Source organism: Artemia sp. Qi Xiang Cuo, chromosome 21, assembly GCF_049724085.1.
Source record: "Artemia sp. Qi Xiang Cuo chromosome 21, ASM4972408v1, whole genome shotgun sequence".
NCBI classification, from domain to species: domain Eukaryota; kingdom Metazoa; phylum Arthropoda; class Branchiopoda; order Anostraca; family Artemiidae; genus Artemia; species Artemia sp. Qi Xiang Cuo.
Window position 1 is genome coordinate 33,713,694 of NC_142814.1, and position 24,630 is coordinate 33,738,323.

General features: G+C 33.8%; 1 protein-coding gene across 1 annotated transcript in view; it reads left to right on the forward strand.

Moving 5' to 3' along the window:
- The window catches only part of enc (R3H domain containing protein encore), a 277,287-nt gene that overhangs the window by 26,552 nt on the left and 226,105 nt on the right, over positions 1-24,630 (forward strand). The window contains exon 2 of the mRNA XM_089106565.1: positions 16,618-16,748. Coding sequence (XP_088962691.1) covers positions 16,635-16,748 — 114 coding nt within the window. The 5' untranslated portion in view covers positions 16,618-16,634. The remainder of the gene's footprint in view (positions 1-16,617; positions 16,749-24,630) is intronic.

Here is a 24,630-nt window from a genome sequence, read left to right on the forward strand (position 1 = left end):
TTATCAGTATCCTTTTTTCGGATATGTCGGATAAAATTGACAAAATCTAAGTGTTAGAGTGAATAAATTTTTTTATGAACTTTCTCTGTCAGATGCATCGGATAAAATTGAAAAAATCTAAATATCATATTGAATAAATGCTTTTTCAACATCATTTGTCGAATATGTCGGATAAAATTGACAAAATCGAAGTACCAGAGTGAATAAATTCATTATCAACATCCTTTGTTGGGCATATCAGACAAAATTGACAAAATCTAAGTATCAGATTGAATAAATGCTTTATCTACACCTCTTTCTCGGATAAAGGGAATAAAATTGACAAAATCTAAATACCAGAGTGAATAAATTCATTATTAACATCATTTGTCGGCTATATCGGATAAAATTGACAAATATCTAAGTATCAGCTTGATTAAATTCTATATCAACATCCCTTTCTCGAATACATGGGATAAAATTGACAAAATCTAAGTATCAGAGTTATTAAATTCTATATCAACATCCCTTTCTCGGATACATGGGATAAAATTGACAAAATCTAAGTATCAGAGTGAATAAATGCTTCATCAACTTCCCTTTAATGCATTATCAGCATCACATGACAGATACATCAGATAAAATTGACAAAATCTAAGTACCAGAAAGAATAAATTCGTTTTCAACGTTTTTATCGGATACATCAGATAACATTCATAAAATACAAGTTTTATTTATTTTGACTTGATGCCTCGTTTCGTTGAATTTAGGTTAGACCGGTTATAGATGGCAGCACATCCGCTCAGACACACAGTCATAGCGAGAGAGATATCCAAAAAGTTGGGTTCATCTAGGTTCGCTTAGAGTGGCGCGCGCCACTCTAAGCGAACCTAGATCAACCCAACTTTTTGGATATCTCTCTCACTCTGACTGTGTGTCTGACCACTCCAAGTCAGGGCGCCACTCTAAGTGAACCTAAATTAACTCAACTTTTTGAAAATCTCTCTCACTATGACTGTCTGTCTGAGCGGGTGTGCTGCCTTCTATAACCGGTCTAACCTAAATTCAACGTAAAGAGGCATGAAGTCAAAATGAATGGACCTTGGATTTTATGACTTTTAACTTATGTATCCGATAAAATCTTTGAAAACGAATTTATTCTTTCTGGTACTTAGATTTTGTCAATTTTATCTGATGTATCTGTCATGTGATGTTGATAATTCATTTAAGGGATGTTGATAAAGCATTTATTCACTCTGATACTTAGAATTTGTCAATTTTATCCCATTTATCCGAGAAAGGGATGTTGATATAGAATTTAATAACTCTGATACTTAGATTTTGTTAATTTTATCCCATGTATTCGAGAAAGGGATGTTGATATAGAATTTAATCAATCTGATACTTAGATATTGGGCAATTTTATCCAATATAGCCGACAAATGATGTTGATAATGCATTTATTCACTCTGGTATTTAGATTTTGTCAATTTTATCCCCTGCATCCGAGAAAGGGATGTTGATAAATCATTTATTCAATCTGATACTTAGATTTTGTCAATTTTATCTCATATACCCGACAAAGGATGTTGATAATGAATTTTTTCACTCTGGTATTTAGATTTTTTCAATTTTATCAGCCATATTCGACAAATGATGTTGACAAAGGATTTATTCACTCTAACACTTAGATTTTGTCAATTTTATCCGAAATATCCGACAAAAGGATGCTGATAAAGCATTTATTCGCTCTGATATTTACATTTTGTCAATTATAATCGTTGTAACTGATAAAAGATGTTGATCAAAAATAAATTATTCATTCTGATTCTCAGATTTTGTCAGTTTTATCCCATGTACCCGGAAAAGGATGTTGATATAGAATTTAATCACTCTGATGCTTAGATTTTATCCGGTGTATCCGACAAAGGATGCTGATAAAGCATTTATTCACTCTGATACTTAGATTTTGACAATTATATTTGATGTATCTGACAAAAGCTGTTGATAAAAAAATTATTCACTCTGACACTTAGATTTTGTCAATTTTATTCAACATATCCGACAAAGGATGCTGATAAAGCATTTATTTACTCTGATATTTAGATTTTGTCAATTATGTTCGTTGTATCTGACAAAAATTGTTGATAAAAAAAAATTTTTCACTCTGACACTTAGCTTTTTCAATTTTATCCCATGTATTTGAGAAATGGATGTTGATATAGAATTTAATCAATCTGATACTTAGATTTTGTCAATTTTATCCGATATACCCGACAAATGATGCTGGTTATGCATTTAAAGGATGCTGATAAAGTATTTATTCACTCTGATACTTAGATTTTGTCAATTTTATCCCATGTATCCGAGAAAGGGATGTTGATATTGAATTTAATCACTCTGATGTTTAGATTATAATTACCCTGATACTTAGATTTTGTCAATTTTATCCGACATATCCCATAAAGGATGCTGATAAAGTATTTATTCACTCTGAAACTTAGATTTTGTCAATTTTATCCGATGTATCTGGCAAAGGATGTTGATGAAAAAAGTTTATTCACTCTAACACTTCGATTTTTTCAATTTTATCCTATGTATCCGAGAAAAGGATGTTGATTTAGAATTTAGTCACTCTGATACTTAGATTTTGTCAATTTTATCTGACATATCCGATAAAGGGTGTTGTTAAAGTATTTATTCACTCTGATATTTATATTTTGTCAAATTTTATTCGATGTATCTGACAAAGGATGTTGAAAAAAAAATTATTCACTCTAACACTTAGATTCTGTTAATTTTACCCCATGCATTTGAGAAAGGGATGTTGATATAGAATTTAATCAATCTGATACTTAGATTTTGTCAATTTTATCCGATATACCCAACAAAGGATGTTGATAAAGGATTTAAAAGATCTTAATAAAGAATTTATTCGCTCTGATCCTAAGATTTTGTAAATTGTATCCCATCTATCCGAGAAACGGATGTTGATATGGAATTTAATCACGCTGATACTTATATATTGTCAATTTTATCTGACATATCCGACAATCGATGTTGATAATGAATTTATTCACTCTGACACTTACATTTTGTCAATTTTATCCGATGTAACTGGCATAGGATGTTGATAAAAAAAATTATTCACTCTGACGATTCGATTTTGTCAATTATATTCGTTGTATCTGATAAAAGATGTTGATAATGAATTTATTCACTCTGATAGTTAGATTTGCCAATTTTATCCGACGTAACCGACAAAGGATGATGATAAGGAATTTATTCATTCTAATACACAGATTTTGTGAATGTTATCTGATGTATCCGACAAATGGAAGTTGATAAAGGATTTATCTACTCTAATACATAGATTTTGACAATGTTATCAAACGTATCCGAGAGAGGATGTTGATAAAGAATTTATTCAATTTTATCCGATGTATCTGACAAAAGATGTTGATACGAAAAATTTATTCACTCTGATACTTAGATTTTGTCAGTTATATTCGTTGTATCTGACAAAAGATGGTGAAAAAAAAAATATTCACTCTGATACTTAGATTTTGTCAATTTAATCCCATATCCAACAAAGGGATGTTGCTATGGAGTTCAATTAATTGTATGCTTAGATTTTATTCGAGATATATAACTTAGGATGGTGATAATGCATTTATTCACTCTGTTGCCCGCCCTTTGTCAATTATATTTGGTTTATTATACAAAAGATACTGATAAAAAAAAACTATTCACTCTGACACTTAGCTTTTGTCAATTTTATCTAGCATATCCGACAAAGGATGCTGATATAGAATTTAATCAATCTGATATTAAGATTTCGTCAATTAAATTCGTTGTATCTGACAAAAGATGTTGATAAAAAAATTATTCACTCTGACGCTTAGCTTTTGTCAATTTTATCCCATGTATCTGACAAAAATTGTTAATAAAAAAAAATTATTCACTCTGACGCTTAGGTTTTGTCAATTTTACCCCATGTATTCGAGAAATGGATGTTGATATAGAATTTAATCAATCTGATACTTAGATATTGTCAATCTTATCTGATATACCCGACCAATGATGTTGATAAAGCATTTATTCACTCTGATACCTAGATATAGTAAATTTTATCCCATGTATCCGAGAAAGGGATGTTGATATGGAATTTAATCACTCTGATACTTCGATTTTAACTACTTCGATAGCTAGATCTTGTCAATTTTATCCGACATATCCGATAAAGGATGTTTATAAAGTATTTATTCACTCTAATATTTGCATTTTGTCAATTTTATTCGCTGTATCTGACAAAGTATGTTGATGGAAGCGAATTCAATCGGTAAAGAATGCTAATAAGAATTTGTCCAATTTTTTGCATAATTTCTTGAATGAAATTTCTGTATTGTGTATCCAAGAGGTGAATTCAAGAAAGAGTTTGTTACTTACTTACTTACAATTTTTTCATAATGACATATCCAACAACGGATGTTAATAAAGAATTTATTCATTCTGATACCTAGATTTTGTTAATGTTATTCCATGCGTCTGACAATAGATGTAAGCAAATTCCTTTTCTTACATCTCCGATGTTTTAATAGACATTCTAAACGTTTGATATGCTAGCTTACTCTAGAAATAGTGAACAGATGACAATGTAATGCATAATATATTTTTAATGAAATAATGTTATATAGAATATTAATATAAAAATATATTATGATACATTATTAATATCAATGATCAACTTCGGACATTTTGAATCTGTTCCATAAAATAGTTCACCATGTTCTCTAGTGATATTGTAGTTATTGTCTTCTCTTAGTTCGTAATCAGTAGAATAATCATTATTCCATTTTGAGTCATACACAATTTTATACTGGTGTGTCATTGACAGGCTCAATATGCTTTTTGTCTTTGGTATTATTTGGTTCATTGACTGTTTGATCAATGGCAGTAACTTTTGCTGGTACATTGATTTTCATCGATTCATCTTTATATTCCATAGTGATATTTTCTGCCAATGCCCTTTTTATTTTTCTGGCAATTTCACTGTCTATTATCACATTATTTTTACACAGGTAACAGTTTCGGCACGTAGACAAGATATGGCTTATGATATTAGTAGAAGAGTAGGCCTATCTTTTTTGATCTTCCGTTGAATACTAATATCCGAAAGCTGGTGATAGGATGTATCAGTATGTAATGTGTTACCTGCAACAGTAACAAGGAGTTGTCCTCTATCATCAACGATTATTTTTATGTTGGCATTCTCTTTAAGTGCAATCATCTCTGGAGATCTCAATCATGCATATCCACCAACATAAGAGTGGAATTTTTTCGGGAGTCCAAAGAAATTTATTTCCTTACTGTCATGACAATGCATGCATACATTTCCAATAGTGCTACCACTTGTACTTGTTTCATAGTTTAAATACTTCTCCTTGTCGGCATTCAATGCTACAATAACATTGTCAAGTGAACACGCTTTATTAAAATGCTCCATCTTCACTTTTTTTTAAAGATATTACTTATGTGTTTATTGTTCCACTGCGTAAAAAATACTGATTTAATACATGCAATAAACTAGATAGTGTCGATAACCCACCAGAAAATACCAGTGGGAAAGCCGCATCGTGGCTCTGAGCAGGCATAGAGTACAATTGTTAGAGCCGTAAGCATATTTTATGTTATTTTAAGATACGTAAAAAAAAGTTGAATAATTTCGAAGTCCAAAAAAAAATTTTAGTCCAATAAAAAAAAGTGTTACTACAAACATTATTTTTCTAATAGTGAAGGTCATGACTAACATGTCTATACCATTCTCATTTTGAGTTCGGAAAATATTAAATGTGATTTTTTGTTTTAAGTATGTTTCATCTCATTCGACGACATGTAAAAAAAAGTTGAAAAAAAATCATGTAAAAAAAATAATAAAAAAATGCTAAAAAAAAAATTTCAAAAAAAAATTTAAAAAATGGAGAGAGGGGGCCAAAAAGTTGGAGGGGAGGGGGCGCCCTTCGATTTAGGGGATAGGGAACCTTTGGGGGGTTGAGGTCTCTGGTGGTTAGGGTCGTTAGTGCTTATGATCCTTGATGGTTCGTACTCACATACACCTTACTACTTGATTTGCAAGGATTTCTAAGGTTTGTTCTGAATTTCATAATTAAAATTCTTTTCTTGCCATCTACATCTCTCTTAGTATCAACGTCTTAGTATACTATAACGTTAGAATCTATTTTAAACTGACAACAATGTTCAAACGCCACTTGTGTATTATACAGAACACATCGAAGAAGTAAAGCTATGTCAAGTCACATGACCATTTTATCATTTTTAACCATTTTCATAGATTGATATTGTTCCAAATTTATAATAAATAAGCTATGAGTTAACAACCCCGAGGGGTTACCTTAACTGATAATCAGGTTACTTTTTTCTCCACCTTCATACGATCCAATTCGCAAATGCTATCTAGCTCTGTTTTTTTCCTATTATTCAATTAATATCGTTCGTATAGTCCAATTCGCAAATGCTATACCCTTTTTTTTGCTATTAGAGTTAGCTTTTAAGAAAAATGATATAAAACCATATGCCAATCAATCAATTCGGAGTGTAGCATCCTATTCTTTAATTGACAGCGACACATTCCTAACAAACTAGTCTTGACTAAAGGTAATTGTCCAAAAAAATCAGAAACCAGTCTGATAGCACATACTTCAAAGAAATGGAACAGTGGATGATGCATGGGTGATAGACAGTTTTTCCTACAAAATCATTCTTTGATTACGCAATTTGAAAATTTCTAGTTTTTGGTTAAAAAAACAAAAAAAAACACGTTATGATGAAAGTGCCTCAAAATCCATCTGGTTGCGTTATACAATCTCAATTATGCTTTTAAAACGTGTTTGATCACTTTATAGGTATATAATATAAAAGGATTGGTCGTTTTTTGCAATGTGCTCGTCAAACTGCACTGTATATTCTTGTGCTCGTGAAACCTTATACAAGCTTACTACTAATGCCTCAGGACCGGTTGATGGTATTAAGTTAAAAATTTAATCGTGTGTTGAAGGGGATGTTAAAAAAGGTGCTATTTGTATAATGCTACTAATGATACTACTGCTACTACAATTATTGCTATGCATAGTTACTGAACCTTTCAACAATTCTGAAAAAAATTGATGTCTCAAAACTTGATTTGGATATTTTTTTATGTGAAATGATGGGCGTGGGGGGGGGATTTTCTCTAAAATCATTTTGAATTTAAAAAAGGGCATTATAACTTCAAATTTAAAATAAAATGGGACCCACCTGAATTTAATACGACCACCCATTCCATAAAAACCTTATATGTCCCCAGCGCAGAGCTTAAAGCCCTTGCCCCAGGGCTCTGGGGGGTTGTTCTAACCCTGGATGCATTGTTATATGTTCTTTGGACTATTTTAAACAAAATTGATATCACACAACATCAATCAAACGCATTTGGTGAAAAGAGGGTTATTTTGGGGGAGGGGGGTTGCTGCTTGACTTCCATCACTATTGACATTTAAAAGGGAACTAGAACTTCCAATTTCAACCAAATGAGCCACCTCTAAAGCTTATACAGCCATCCCTTCCATAAGAACTTTAGATGCCCCAGGGGCATAGTTTACAACTCTCGCCCTTAGGCTCTGGTGGTTTGTATCAATCTCAAAAACCCTTATTAGATGATTTTGGACTATTATGAATAAAACAACTGTCTCAAAATACCTATTGGATGCATCTCAGGAAAATACAACATATTTGTGTGGGGGGGGGGGGATAGCTGCGCTATAATTATTTTGAATCTTAAAAATGGAACAAGAACTTATGATTACGAGTCTAATGAGCCCCCTCCAAAGCATATACGACCACCCTTTTTATAAGAAGTTATATGCCCCAAGGCCATAACTTACAACCCTTTCTCTTAGAGCTTACAAAAGGCGTTTTAAGTAGTTTCATAATGCCTTGAGTAAGTAGAGGAAATAAAAAGAGTAGGTCCTCACAAAACAGGTCCTCACAAAACAGGGTCTTTGGCTAGTTCAATAGATGAAAAACAACAATTTTACTCTCAATCCATAATTCCTTAACGAACATCTATTCTTTGAAAAAAATTTCAATCCTAAAACCCCTGTGATCCTCATCCTGTAGAAAAAAACACTATACCTTTTCTGTTGCCAATTCTCTTCTCATTAATACATGTTTAATGTTTCGGAAATACAGAACTTTTTCGCAGATAATCTTTTGGACGACTCAAGACCACAAAAATAATGTTTCATTGAAAATTGTTCTCACTCTTTTTTTTGTTAGAATTTATTTCCCAGGGCTACACTTAAAGGTGGCCATATATTCCGTAAATACTGTGATTCATTCGGCCGCAAATAAAAAAAAAATGGTCACAATTACTTTTTCCGCAAATATTAAATAAGGAAAAACCAGGAATGAAAAGTTGTTGGTAGTATTTACATTTAAATATAATCAAAAATACTAAACATAAATAGGAGGGTATTTACTGGACTTAAGGATGGAGAGTTTGGTGATTTTGGAACATACCCTTGGAGTTGCCTCAGAAATCAATATGGCAAAAACAGTTTTTTGAGCTGTTTCCAGTCCACTAAGTAAGCTGTTATTGCTGTTGTCAATGTTTGCCACTTGAGGATCTGTTGATGCGCATGAAGAAGTTTGTTAGGCTGACGATTAGTCCTTACCCAGGATAATAGTTTCACACTTTCACCCATTGGGAAATAAGGATAAAGGGGAAAAAATGCACCATTGGCTATGCAGCGCTGAAAAAATATAAACTTTTTCCTTTTAGAGATAGAGAATAGAAGTCTTCATTCACGGTTTCCCGACACGCTGAATTTAAAAGTGATGTTTGATTTTCTTCAACATTGCGTCCCTTGTTGGGAGTATTCCCAAATCTACTAGAATCCTATAAATGTTCTCATACTAATTAGTTATGACTGGTAGGGTCAAAATCAAGAAATTGTCGGTATTTGGATTTAGCACAAAAAGTGAATTTGCGTGGTTACGTTATTGTTTTTAAAACTCTAATTGGATTTTTAGGCATAGTTCTAAAATTTATAGTTGTTGCATGTTCAGAATAAGCACGAAAAATTATAATATTTGATGTTCATATTGTTCTCAAACTACCATTGAAACTAAACATAGTTTCACTTACTATGGAAAATGATCTCTTTCTACCTTCATTTCTACACTATGAATTGCTTTATTGGGGTTCATTGACTCCTTAATAGCATCAGGTTCATTAGAACAAACCAGAAGTCCAATAGGTCTGGTCAGTTGTTTTCAACCAATTTCAGGTTCTGCTCCACCTAGGATGCTTATTCATCTCAAGGATGCTTATCTTGGTATTTTTGTCGGGAGGGGGGGGCGATTCTTCCTCTAGACATATGTTATATTAATGGAAAATATTGTCTGTATAAAACACTTTTATACAATGCGTGCCATCATTACAATGCTCTTTACATGCATACGAATGTGACTTCATTCACATGAAAAACTTTTTTTTTCAAAAATAAATAATTTTTTTTCAAAATACCTTACAAATAACTTTTATAAAGAGTTACTAAGATAAATTAAGTATAATTAAATAAATTCAATAGCTGCATTTATAATAAATGGCTCCAAACCTCAATGGACTTTATTGACACCCTGTACACTGTTTCTAAGCTATTGCTGTTTTTTTATCTTTCTAATTATTGTTGTGTTTTGGATGGTAGTAACAAATCTCTCCTTCTTCTCGAGCGTGCTCAGAACTGTTCAAAGGAGTATTGAGCCCGTCCTGAGGTCAATACCAAAACTGTCTTGAGGCCAATCCTCGCCACTCTGAATTTGGCCATGCCATGCAGTAAGTCTAAACTGTTATTTTTATAATAACTACAAAATACGCCGTGACTTCTGTCACAATTTGTTTTTCCATTTCAGTGTCCTCTTATTTTTCAATTTCTGTCTGTTTTTCAATTTTTAGCAAGTCGTCTTACCTTTTAATGTTTCTCTTCTTCTCTTTCTTTCTTTCTCTCTCTATCTCCCTCTTTCAGGATCCCTCAGCATTTTTGTTATGTTCTGCTTCGGCACTCACTAGCTGGCTTCTGGGGTGATACCTTTTCATATATTAACTAGTTCATAGCCATTCCGATAAAATAAACTATTTGACTAACTGAATCTGGTTTTCAGAGTAATTAACTATCTGTTTTTCTTACAAGATTCGTATTTGTATCAATTATTTTAACATATGCTGTTAGTCTTGGCAAGTCGGTAACTACCAGTCGTGTGGGCGGTTAAACTATACAATGAAGAGAATTAACCAGCGACAATATTGTGTCATAAGAAAAGGAAGGTTACATGACCTTATATTTAGCATCAGTAAATATATTGGTCATCCTCAAAGGCTTCTGATTCAGGTGACTTGCGGCATATACTGCTTTCAAGCTCTGAAGGTAAGGCTACCAACTCCTGTATTGCTACTATCAGGAGTGTCTGAAAATGACTTGTACTGCAATTTGCCGTAAACACAGATCAGTGATATCTCAGAATAATAGAGTACACTTGTTCACTTTTACACAGCTGTTGTACCCCGATTCCCTACCATGAACTTGCAAGCAATTGCACATCGTAAGTTGATTGCATAATGCATGCAAGTGATCTAGATTGAAACGCATTCTGAATATAAAGAAGACACTGCAGGGAATGTGTTTAAATTTTCGAAAGACAAATTTATAATTGCACAGAATTAACATAATACTTGACTTTGATCTTGAAGCCTTGGGTAGCGTATTATAAGAACAGTAGTGAGAATATTCAACCATGCACAGAAAAAGAAGTACTCAGTACACAAATGTTTGATACTACAAATTTTTTCAGGACAAAAACAAGCAATAGACTGTATGTCTACAGTTCTATACTGAGCCAAAAATATGTACCTAGACCCGTGATTCCCAACGTGGAGTGCAGGCCCCAACGGTAGGGCAAGGCAATACTTTGGTAGGTCAGGGGCAGGAGGGGAAGAAAATTGGAGCAAGTAATCAATGGCACTTTATTCTAAGCCACATAAGTAGTAAGCATGTATAAGGTTTCAGGATAGGTCATATAAAGCGAACAAACCTTCCATATTATGGACCTATAAAGTGACCAAGCAAGTTATATTTGGAACCATGGACGAGATTGTGTAATGCAACCAGACGGGTTTCTGAGTCAAAACCAAAATTCTGGTTCATTCATAGATGTATAGGGGATTACACAAGAATCAGTGTGTAGTTAACAACTAATGTTTTTGAAAAGGGTAATTACTTGTAGGTTCAATAACCAAATTAAACTTTTGTTGGTTAAGAATGCGTCACGGGTAATTAAAGAATGAGGAATGGAATGTATCAACTATACAAAGAATATGCGGAGATACGTAATAGATTTGACGCCTACAAGAGACCTTGGGACAAGGTGTTCAATAGCTTAATGGGCTTTATATAAAAATGCGGATTTCAGTCGTATAGGAAAATAATCATGTTTTTTATATCATTTTGCGTAAAAGCTAACTCAATTTGCGAAAAAAGTATAGCATTTGCGAATTGAACTCTATGAATGATCTTAATTGATGATTGAATAATAGGGATGAGAATGATCTTAATTGGTGATCAGATTGTATGAAGGTGGCAAAAAAGGGTTAAACTAACTACCAGTTAAGGTAAGCCTGAAGGGGTTGTTAACTCATGCCATTTATTATAAATTTGGAATAGCATCAATCTATGGGAATGGTTAACGATGATAAAATGGCCCTGTGAGTTGACCTAGCTTTACTTCACCGATGTGTTCTGTATAATACACAAGTACCGTTTGAACAGTGTTGTCGATATAAAATATAGTCTAACGTTAAGGTATACTAAAAAGTTGATACTAATAGAGATGTAGATGTCAAGAAAAGAATTTTAATAATGACATTCAGAACAACCCTTAGAAATCATTGCAAATCAAGTAGTGAGGTGTATATGAGTATGAACCGTCAAGGATCATAAGCACCAGTGACCCATAACCACCAGGGGCCTCAACCTCCAAAGGGCCTTTATCCCCACCTCCAAGGGGGTCCCCTCCCCCCAACTTTTTTCCCCCCTCATCCCATTTTTTTAATATTTTTTTGAAGTTTTTTTTTAACTTTTTTTTTATTTTTTTTAACATGATATATTTTTTCAACTTTTTTTACATCTCTTAGAATGTAATGAATTATATCTCTTATGTTTTAAGTATGTAACATACTTAAAACATAAGAAATCACATTTAATACTTTCCAAATTCAAAATGAGAGTGATATAAAAATGTTATTCGTGACTTTTACCATTAGAAAAATATTGTTTGTAGTAGAACATTTTTTTTATTGGACTAAATTTTTTTTTGACTTTAACAACTGTACTCTATGCTTCCTCAGAGACACGATGCGGCTTTTCCACTGGTACTCTATGGCCGATTATCGACACTACCTGGTTTGTTGCATGTATTAAATAAGTATTTTGTACACAGTGGAACGACAAACACATAACTAATATCTATAAAAAAGTGAAGATGAAACATTTTAAGAAAGTGTGGTCACACGATAGTGTTATTGTAGCATTGATTGCTGACAAGGAGAAGTATTTAAAGTATGAAATAAGTACAAGTGGTAACACTATCGGAAACGTATACACAGGCAAACACCCGCCCAGACATATAAGCAAAGAGAGTGAGAGAGTCAAAAGCACATGCATATATAGATTAAGACATACAAACCAACAATAACAGGCACTGAGTTAGGCAAACACCCCTAGACACACACAAGCAAAGGAAGTGAGAGAAACAAAAACACATACAAATATATAGATTCAGACATACAAAACCTCAAAGACAGGCACTGGGACAAGCAAACACCTGCCCAAACACAAAAGCAAAGAAAGTGAGAGAGACAAAAACACATACAAATACACAGATTAAGACATACAAACGGACAAAGACAGGCAGTGGGACAAGCAAACACGCACCCAGACACACACACAGGCAAAGAGAGTGAGAGTATAGATTCAGACGTACAAACTGACAAAGAAACGCACTGGGAGAAGCAAACACCCACCCAAATACAAAGGCAAAGAAAGTGAGAGATGCAAAAACGTATACAAATACATAGATTAAGACAAACAGACTGACAAAGACAGGCACTAAGAGAAGCAAACATCCGCCCGGACACATAGGCAAAGAGAGTGAGAGTATAGATTCTGACATACAAAACGACAAAAACAGGCGCTGGGAGAAGCAAACATCCCCCAGACACATAGGCAAAGAGAGTGGGAGAGATAAAAATATCTGCAAATATATAAATTCAGACATACAGACCAACAAAGACAGGCTTTGAGATAATCAAACACCAGCCCAGACACATAAGCAAAGAGAGTGAGACACTCAAAAGCACATGCAAATATATAGATTCAGACATACAAACCAACAATGACAGGCATTGAGATAGGCAAACACCCGCCCACACACATAAGCAGAGGAAGTGATAGAGATAAAAACACATGCAAATATATAGATTCAGACATACAAACCAACAAAGACAGACTTTTTGATAGGCAAACACTCACCCAGACACATAAGCAAAGAGAGTGCGAGAGTCAAAAGCACATCCATATATAGATTCAGACATGCAAACCAACAATAACAGGCATTGAGATAGGCAAACACCCCCAGACATACACAAGCAAAGGAAGTGAGATAGACAAAAACACATACAAATATATAGATTAAGACATACAAACCCTCAAAGACAGGCACTGAGATAAGCAAACACCCACCCAGAAACACAAGCAATGGCAGTGAGAGAGACAAAAACACATACAAATACATAGATTAAGACATACAAACCGAGAAAGACAGGCAGTGGGACAAGCAAACACGCACCAAGACACACACACACAGGTAAAGAAAGTGAGAGTATAGATTCAGACGTACTAATCGACAGAGACACGCACTGGGAGAAGCAAACACCCACCCAGATACACAGGCAAAGAAAGTGTAAGATACAAAAACGTATACAAATACATAGATTAAAACATACAAATCAACAAAGACATGCATGTGCTTTTGACTCTCTCACTCTCTTTGTTTATGTGTCTGGGCGGGTGTTTGCTTGTCCCATTGCCTGTCTTTGTCGGTTTGTATGTCTTAATCTATGTATTTGTATGTTTTTTTGTCTCTCTCTCTCTCTTTGCCTGTGTATTTGGGTGGGTGTTTGCTTCTCCCAATGGTTGTGTTTGTCAGTATGTATGTCTGAATCCATACTCTCACTCTCTGGGCCTATGTGTCTGGGCGGGTGTTTGCTTATCTCAGTGCCTGTCTTTGTCGGTTTTTATGTCAGAATCCATATATTTATATGTGTTTTTGTCTCTCTCATTTCCTCTGCTTATGTGTCTGGGCGGGTGTTTGCCTATCTCATTGCCTGTCATTGTTGGTTTGTATGTCTGAATCTATAAATTTGCATGTGCTTTTGACTGTCTCACTCTCTTTGCTTGTGTTTCTGGGCGGGTGTTTGTCTATCTCAAAGCCTGTCTTTGCTGGTTTGTATGTCTGAATCTATATATTTGTATGTGTTTTTATCCCTCTCACTATCTTTGCCTATGTTCCTGGGCGGATGTTTGCTTCTCCCAGTGCCTGTCTTTGTCGGTTTTTTTGTCAGAATCTATACTCTCACTCTCTTTGCATATATGTCTGGGCGGATGTTTGCTTCTCCCAGTGCCTGTCTTTGTCGATTTGTATGTCAGAATCTATACTCTCACTCTCTTTGCCTATGTGTCCGGGCGGATGTTTGCTTCTCTCAGTGCCTGTCTTTATCAGTTTGTATGTCTTAATCTATGTATTTGTATACGTTTTTGTATCTCCCACTTTCTTTGCCTTTGTATCTGGGTGGGTGTTTGCTTCTCCGAGTGCGTTTCTTTGTCTGTCTGTACGTCTGAATCTATACTATCACTCTCTTTGCCTGTGTGTGTGTCTGGGTGCGTGTTTGCTTGTCTCACTGCCTGTCTTTGTCGGTTTGTATGTCTTAATCTATGTATTTGTATGTGTTTTTGTCTCTCTCACTTCCAGTGTTTAGTAAGCAACACTTCGTTATCGTTAATGGTGCTCTACATGTGTTCTATTTTATGGACTTCATAATATGTACCATCGCTTGAAAGACGAATGTCCCATCGTTTGACAGAAGGGTCCCTGGAACTGGATAGGTTCGTGTATAGCTTTAAACTAATAGCTCTTTACCAATAGCTCTCTCAAAATTTTCCGCTGATAGCATTTTTGCCATGGCCGGCGAAAAGTTTATTCTAGCACACAGAATAGGTTCTTTCTTGCTACAGGATATCTTTTGTTACTTAGCAAAGGGATTAGGTATTGGAATTTCTGTTCGAGTTAGTTCTCTCCTAATATCCTACAGACTGTCTCGGCACAATCACCCCTGAAAAATAAAACAAGTAGAAACAAATAAACAACCATTCGTGACCAGATCTATCTGAAAAAGGCACAGTTCTGTGTTTTGCATAAGGTTTGTATAAAATAAACGTCTAAAATTCGATGTCTTTCTATATACTGAATTTGAGAGTGTACTTTTCACCTATCGCCCGATTTTTGACATTTCAACTCTTGCAAATTTTCTTATGTGGATAAGTTTCGATTGGCAAACTTATACTTAATGAATTTTATATCTCTACAATCAACGAACTGTTTAATTTGATGATTACTGCTGTTATTAAGGTCGTCAAATGTACTTTTCACGTGATCAAAAATGTCCAGTTTTCGAGATATAGAAAACAGAACAAACTAATTTTGGCGTATCTTATTTTCGTCAGGGTTACAAATAACTTTCAAGTCTATGTTGATACTAGTGAAAACTGGAAAATTGATGAAACGTAGTAGATGTGACATAATCCAGTTACTTATTGGATTGTCCATTAATTTGAGATTCCAGATGGTAATAACTATTAAACTTTATCTTCATTTCTTTTTAGTAATTATGATTGAAACCAGCGACGTCAATTTACTAAAATGCAGAGATGGTGGAGCGGGGGAGAAAATATATTTCTCTTAATCTGGAGGGGGGCAATTTGGCTATTTTCAGTTTTTCCAAAGAAAATACCAAAAAAAAGCATTCTTAATGAAGATACCAAAAAAAACTATTTTCTAAAATCTTGGGAGGGCCAAGAAATATAGGGGGGATAAGAGTAAATACCCTTGGCCGTTCCAATTTATGCCACTGGTTGGAGAAATAACTGTTATCTAGTGAAGCGTGCACCACTACCAATATTAACTAAGAACTAGAAAGCACGTTTTTAAATAAACTTTCAAACGTAAAAGAGTTGCCATTTGACAATGAGTCAGGAATGATAACTATTATTCATGATAAACTCAAAAGTAAAAGGTACTTAAGAAAACAAATTTATGAGAATTTCAAAAATATCCTTAAAAGCGGCTTTAAAAACTACAAATGGAATTTTTTTAAATTAAATTTCACTAAGATTTACAAATGTGATACATACAAACGACTTGGGTATTAAAAAATATTTTTACCAAAACATTTCCATGAACTCCATTTTTCAGGGTAATAGGATCATAAAATGGCTGAACTGCAAGAAGCAAGGACTCCAACAGTTGAAATATCAACTATAGTGTCAGGAAGTGAGGAAGGAAGTAGTCCTGATGAAGAAAGAAAGCAGTTGCCTTGTGGAAGGGTAAGTTTCAGATACTATTTCGGCCAAGCATTGCCTTAGAAGTTTTACGAAACACATTTTCAGTTACTATACAAATCGTCTAACTTTTTTATATTTAGTGGGTTCAAAAACACATCAATTGTAATTGGATAAGAAAAACAACAGAAAATAAAAACAAAAGAAAAGAGACAAGTGACATCAAAATTAAAACATACGGACAATTAGTTTATATACGAGATAATTTATTTGTTAAAGTTTGATTATATATGCAGACGACTATGAATATTAAGGAAATTCCCTCCCAGTCAGAAACACCCATCGTTCACACCATCAAAGTATTAGGTATTACTACGCTTCAGTCAGTGTTGGCTCTAGGTGATACCCACCTGAGCAGTCATCCAGGCTGCCATGAGCTTGGGGGTGTTGGGTCCCCCCAAGCTCAAGGGTGAGCTTGTGTGAGTCTAATCTTCGTAACTACCTTGGGTGAAAATTGTTCTTGAGAATTTGTTAAAGAGGATATGGAGGGGTGGAGAATGGCAATTTCGCTGAATATGGTTTGCTAAGAGACGTAGGAAAAAGTAAACTTGGTTAAGTTTTCCCCTTAAACCCTCCCTAGATCGTGTTTTTGGAAAATAAATGAGCTTGGGGGTGTTGGGTCCCCCCAAGCTCAAAAGTGAGCTTGTGTGAGTCTAATCTTCGTAACTACCTTGGGTGAAAATTGTTCTAGGTTCTTGAGATTTTGTTAAAGAGGATATGGAGGGGTGGAGAATGGCAATTTCGCTGAATATGGTTTGCTAAGAGACGTAGGAAAAAGTAAACTTGGTTAAGTTTTTCCCTTAAACCCTCCTTAGATCGTTTTTTTTTGGAAAATAAATTCTTCCTGTCAAAATCTGGTGGCAACTAATTAAACCTAGTGTTATCAAAAGCTTACTGATAAATTTTTGGACCATGTTGAGTCTCTGTATACCAGTAAGAGCATTTTCAGACATCCTTTCAGAAGTATTTAAGTGTTGGCTTATTTTTGTTACTTCGTGTTCCGATAGAAAGAATTTAACCAAGATTTTTCTGTGAGAGAATGTTTTACTGTGTTTTCTGGCATCTTGTATGCAATAAATAATTCATTTCTCATGAAAGCAAAGAGCGGCGGTGAAACTTGGAACGTTTAAGATTATGAATGTAGGGACTTCAAACCTTAAAAATGCAGAAATTTCGCAAAATTTTAAGAAGCCCCTCCCCCACCACTCCTTGCTCTTTATAACAACCTTTCTATTATTCTTTATAGAGTTCAATAAATGTAAATAAGCGTAATCCTACAGAAAAATGTCTAATTTTTATAATACAAAAGAAAGATAATTTATTGTTTTCTTCAAATGTTAGCATAAAAACAGGGATCTGGGAGATATTAGTCCTGAAAACAGAAATTTTTCACCACGATTTTGGATATACATTTTGTGTAGCACTCCTACAAGCACGATTGTACCGGTACTTTAAGTAAAAATGGGTATATGACCTATTTAAGTGAAAGTTTAGAACAGGAATACATATTATAGAGCCTTTTCCGAAAAGAAAGAGGGTGAATTCATTTTACTTCATCCCGGTTGGTAAGTGTTTATCTTGAGCCCTTAGTTTGAAGAAGAATGTAACGCAGTTATTGTGTCAACACTATTGTTTGCAGTCTTTTATTAGAATAAAACAGTATTTTGAAATTTCGTACGATGTGTTGTGAGTTTTGTTCCTCTAACCCCACTGTAGAGAGATTTAACCAGTACGGTCATAATCAAAAATGTTTGTTTACTACAGTCCTCTTGGCGCTTATTAAAGCTCTTCCTAGTTTCTCTTCTACCAACAATTCAGTATATGTTTCTTAGTCATTGAATAATAGTGCGAATTTCTATTATTCATAATTGCAAAAGCAGAAAGAAATGGGTTGAGCCGGAGAAGTGGTTCGCTATTGTCCCATCTCTCAGGTTGACTTAACTGAGTGGCCGATCCAGGATTTCTAAAAGGGGGGTTCGGATTAAATTCTAGACAATATGGAATTTTATGGTGCTAACTTCTAATCAACACTGAAACAGGGAAATAGTCGTAAAATTTCATAAATACTCGGAGTGGGATCCACGAAGTGGCGGGACTATTTGAAATTTGCCAAAAAATGTTTTTACTATATATATACTAATATAATACTAACACTAATATAGGGGGTACAATGAAAACAACAAAAATGTCGAAGTTATTCAGATATATCTCAAATTATTGGAAAACTGAGTCATAGATTCGCCGTGGCATTCAATAAGATCCAAAGAATCTAATTAAAAGGGAGCACACACAAAAAGCCAAATTAGGCCAGTAGCCTGTGAGAATTTGCAAAATACCCAAGACAATGAACAGGTCCCAATGGGGGGAAGGGGCTGGGTCTTTCAAAATATTTCAATGGTTTCCAGGGAATTTGATATCATTTTCTTCCGTCTCCACTTTAAATGAAAAAATACTTATCTTTTCGGCATCCCTGCTTTCAATTAAAATATAAAATGAGCTTTTATCATTTTAAAATGAAAGTCCCCTATTCCCCGCCCCTACAGGCAGTAATTTACAATTTTTTATGAATCATGTTTTTGGGGTAACTTCCGTTTCAATCTTTATTTACCCAACCTTGTACATAGCTTAGTCTATAGCTAAATTTTGTCTCAATAGAAGGTTTTTTTTTTTGGGGGGGGGGGGGGGTAAATTTTTTCAGAAAGAAGATTGTATTTTCTTTAATCTATCAGGTGTTCAACAATTGTGTATTAAACATTAAGGAAATATTATCTAAAAACGGCAAAAGAAAACAAAATTCTTCACACTTACGATTCAGCTGTAGAAACAACCTATCGACTATCAATTTCAAATCCAACTGAAGCTTTATAATAGTGAATGCGTTCTATTCAACTTAAAAATAAAATTCTTGACTAAAAATGATGTAAGAACTAGCAATTGGGAAACTGCATTCGAAATGATTTACTCTCATTTCATAAAGACGATGCTTTTTTTGTCAACATATGAAGAACTGTGTATATTGCAATTGCATCTGTCTGGTTTTTATGCAAAGTAACAAAAGAGACAAAAATTAACCAATAATAGAGTAGTGAAGAATTATGGTATGCAAAGTAATATTTGTATGGTATGCAGGGAAAGTCACTTGTGATAAATCGCTAGGGGTGGCACCGTGACTGGAAGATTTTTGGGGAACCAATTTTTTTTGGGGTGACGCATAGATTTCGGGAAAATACCCAAAAATTCGGGGATAGTGGAAGCCCTGCTTGATTTCTAATCAGGAAAATTGAAATACTAAATTACAAGAGAAAGAAAACTCCGACTTTGCGGCTGACACAATAAAGAATTGCCGCGATTTAATTCAAAGTCAGCCGAACTACGCCGCCTCTGCTGACGGCGGCACGCCTGCGGTGCGCCGGCAGCGTAGGAATACTTCAGTGGTCGTCAACCGGGCCTCTCGTTGGTGTCGTTCGGTCAATCCACCGGCGCGGCACTGGGGTCTATATATATATATATATATATATATATATATATATATATATATATATATATATATATATATATATATATATATATATATATATATATATATATATATATATATATATATATATATAGGCAGGTGGTATTTCTTCTGATAAGCCCTAATGGAAGGTTCTACTTGGAAATATTTCGCTAGATTTAAGTGCTTTTGCTTGTAAATTTACAACGACGTACATTTATTAATGACTACTTTGCATGGATTTGGACATTTATATATATATATATATATATATATATATATATATATATATATATATATATATATATATATATATATATATATATATATATATATATATATATATATATATATATATATATATATATATATATATATATATATATATATATATATATATATATATATATATAATATATATATATATATATATATATATATATATATATATACATATATATATGTATTATCATAACATTTCTTCCTAGTGATTTGTTGGGTCACAACTGATGCGATAATTTAAAAAATGTGAAAGATAGTCTTTAATATCTCGATTGGGGTCTAAACAGTACATTTAGCCATATGAATGTGTTTCAAAATCACCCTCAGCTGTCTTTGCTGGGTGTGCTGCTAAATTGTTTTTGTAATAGATTTGTCAAGCTGTTTTGAAGCTGAAAACAAAACGACTATTTTGGTACGATCATCGCTTACATTGAGTGAAGCTAAAGAAAACATTAGTTCCAGTTTCGTATTTGTTTGTGGAACTCTTTATAGAGCAAATGATGTCCTATAACAGGCCAAACAAATTCACTTGGAAATTTTTGATGCAGGAATGCAATTCGACCAAGCAGGCAGCAGCCCCCAAGTAAATCAGCTTTGTTGGCTATATGTCTTCTTTGATAATGGAGGACTCCATAGTGAATATATAAATAGTTGAGTATATATTCACTCAAGTATATATTAAAAGTACCTTTTTTATTTATGAAAAGAAATGGAACTTGATCTTGAAGAGTCCCAATGGCTTGTAAATAACACTTGCGCGGTTAACGGCATCATTGTAGGCCTTTATCAGGGTTTTAAGCTACACTTTGTTGTCATCAAAGATTGTGATGGTGCTGTTCTTCTAACATAATATTTTTTTGGTACTTGTGTGCATAATGGTAAACACTTGAGAAGTGAAGTTAGGTCAATCCTAATGAAATATACCAAAATATAATGAAAATACAACACTTTAGATACAAATTTGGGCTGTATATTTGCACATTAGGGAAAGGGGGTAAAGTATTGGAGGGTTGTTACAATTGTTCTGCATATTTTGAAGTAAGAATTGTTTTATAACTTCACGTTGTCCAAATATTTTACTCCGCCCTCTAATATGCAAATAAATAGCTCGAATTAAATAAGTCCAGTGTATTCGGTCACCCGTCACTTGTTTTCCACTGAGCGTAAGCTAGTATAAGTTATGCGCAAAAGTACCTTTTTTTTCTTATGTACTTGCATTTTTGACTTGTTCTAATTTCTTAACAGCATAGTTCTTTGTTCTTCACTGGCGGTTTTGACACTCTTGATACTTGCTTTGGTGTGTCTGCTTACCCTACAATTCTTTTCGTTCCTCACTTTCATCTTTGACAAGTTCTGATTCCTGCTGTTGCTTGTAATTCTCTCTGCTGATTATCTTCTAACTGTATATTTCTTTGTTCTCGCGGATGTATATCTTCTAACTACACATTTCTCTGTTCTTCATTTTCATTTTGATTCGTTCTGATCCTCATTGTCACATGTCTTGTAGCCGCATATTTTTTTTTTTTTTGTTCTTCACTTTCGTTTTGAGTCGTTGTGATTCTCGCTACCACTTATCTTTTAACTAAATATTTCTATGTTCTTCTTTTTAATTTTGATTCGTTCTGATCCTCATTGTCGCAAGTCTTGTAACCGCATATTTTTTTTTGTTCTTCACTTTCGTTTTTGAGTCATCGTGATTCTCGTTGCCCCTTATCTTTTAACTACATATTTTTATATTCTTCAATTTCGTTTTTGAATTTTTTTGAATTTTCAGTTTCTCTAATATTTTAATTAGGTACCTCTGATCTTTATTTTCGTTTATCATTACTTCAGATATTTTCTTGAAGAGCCTTTCGCCTTAGTTACTTGGATTGGTCTTGTCACTTTTGGTGGTCTAGGTTGTTCATTATCACCTGTCATACATTTACATTTCTCAGTTGGTTCTCTTGATCTTATCTCATTTGAAGGTCCAGTTTGTTCATTTTGAGCATAAGGTTTTGTCCTCTTTTGTTCTTTTCTGAACTCATTTTGTCCTAAAGTTAATTTATGTTTGTATCCATAAAATACTGTGAATCTGCTGAAAATGCCTATTAAAATTTACATAAACAAATATGGGCACATGAAGCAACATGTTTTTAAATTTCATCCTACAAATGCTTCTAAAATGGTTTTATAATCTGTTTTTCTTGTGTCTTCCCTTTCAGTCAACGTGATTGCTAAAACATTTTTTTCTATCCTGATTTATTGTTGATATCCCATAGTTTATTTTTATTCGTTTTAGCCTTGAAAATGATCTCTTTTCAGAAGCAAGGCTTACTGGAATTGTTAAGAACATTTTAAAATTTTGAAAATTAATTGTTCATTTTGATGGCGGAACGACGCCCTTTCAAACGCGGGGACAAATTGGGCCCAATCGTTCCAATCCCCCTTTTTCCGGCCGTGAAAAAAGGGAGTGACTAAATTTAATTAGCTGCGAGTCTGCATTGATATTGACCGCATAATGTCCCTTTGAGAAAAAATTGATAAAACTATGGAACTGAAATATCAATGCGAAGCGCCAAATTTTCTAATCAAATGTCATCACGTTATGGCATTGTTCAAATAAAATTTATTTTTACCTTGATTATACTTATAAATTCATTCTTTGTTTTTCTTTCCATTCTCAAACCAATGTTATCTTTACCTTTTGCATTATTACTGCCATACCAATTATTTTCCTTACCTATTTTATGTCTTCAACGTATTGCATTCTTCCTTATCCCCTAGACGCTCGGTTCGTCCTATTTCTTTTCCTGCTATCCAGGCTGCGAATACCAATGCCACAAGCGTGCCTACCCATGAAAAAATCTAATTTCCCTTATGTTTCTTCTTGTTTAAATGTTCTCCGGAGCAGCTGCATCTCAGTCTCAGTCCGGCTTTGTCTAATGGGAGCAGAGTTGCCACGGGTAGTACCAAATTACTACTTTTAGTACTTATTGATTAAAGTAGTACTTCTTGAATACTTTCTGCAAAAGCAGTACTTTTTCCATACTTTGTGTCAAAAGTTGTACTTTAGACCGAAAAGGGCAATTTTACAAGCATATTAGAAATGATAACCAAGATAACCAACTAGATTTTTTTTATTGTTAAATTTCAATAAAAACCGATCTTTATAAATCCAGCTTCTTAAAAAGACCCAAAAAATCATTTTAATTGCTCCGTTCCCGTTTAATTTTTTAGAGTGGCTTGGTCTGAGTCTAACTTCCTCCGGCCTTAAATTTGCATCGCTCCAACATGAAGATTTGAGGAATTCTGAGTGACATAATTTTTGTTTTGTTTTTATTTTATCAAACAAAAATAAATTTCAATCATTGTTTACAGTTCCTAAACGAAACAGCAGTTATTTTACATAAAATGCCTTTTTTCCGTTTGTAATTTGAATCATAACTCCCAACCAAAAGAAAGCAAGAAATAAAAGAAGATTATTTCTTCAACCACACAATTCAACCCCCAAGAATGTTGGCCTATAGCTGTTTTGATGGGTTTCACAGGTCCAGTTTACAAATAATTTTTAGGGGAGGAGGTCATACAATAAAGAAAAAGTTAAACTCATTTTCAAAATGAACTAAAAAGTAGAGAATTATTTTTTTTCTCAAGAATATATGAATATAAATGAACACAAGGGGCCCAAAAAGCATTGGATTTTACATAACATAAACACCAAATTTATCTAGGTTTTAAATGCATAAACAAAAAGTTGATCAATTGAGGAAAACAAGTAAAAAAGATCAAATTATGCAAAAACGAATCAATTTTTTGCCCGGGATTTTCACTTATGTTTATAGATTCTGGAAAAAAAGATATTTTCAAATATTTAATTTTCCAATTAAAAAAAAAATATATATTGCGTCTCATCCAAGATTAAAACCTAAGTTAACACAGCCTCAGGAAGTGCTCTTACCGTTGTGCTTTACTGATAAAAGTGGAAAGTAACTGAACATTCGGGAGTGTTTGAAAAATAATTCACAAATTAAAAAAATTGTGGTACAAAGAAATAAATGGAAGATGGAACAAAAAGATCAGTGAGTTAATAAAACGAACTGAAAATGA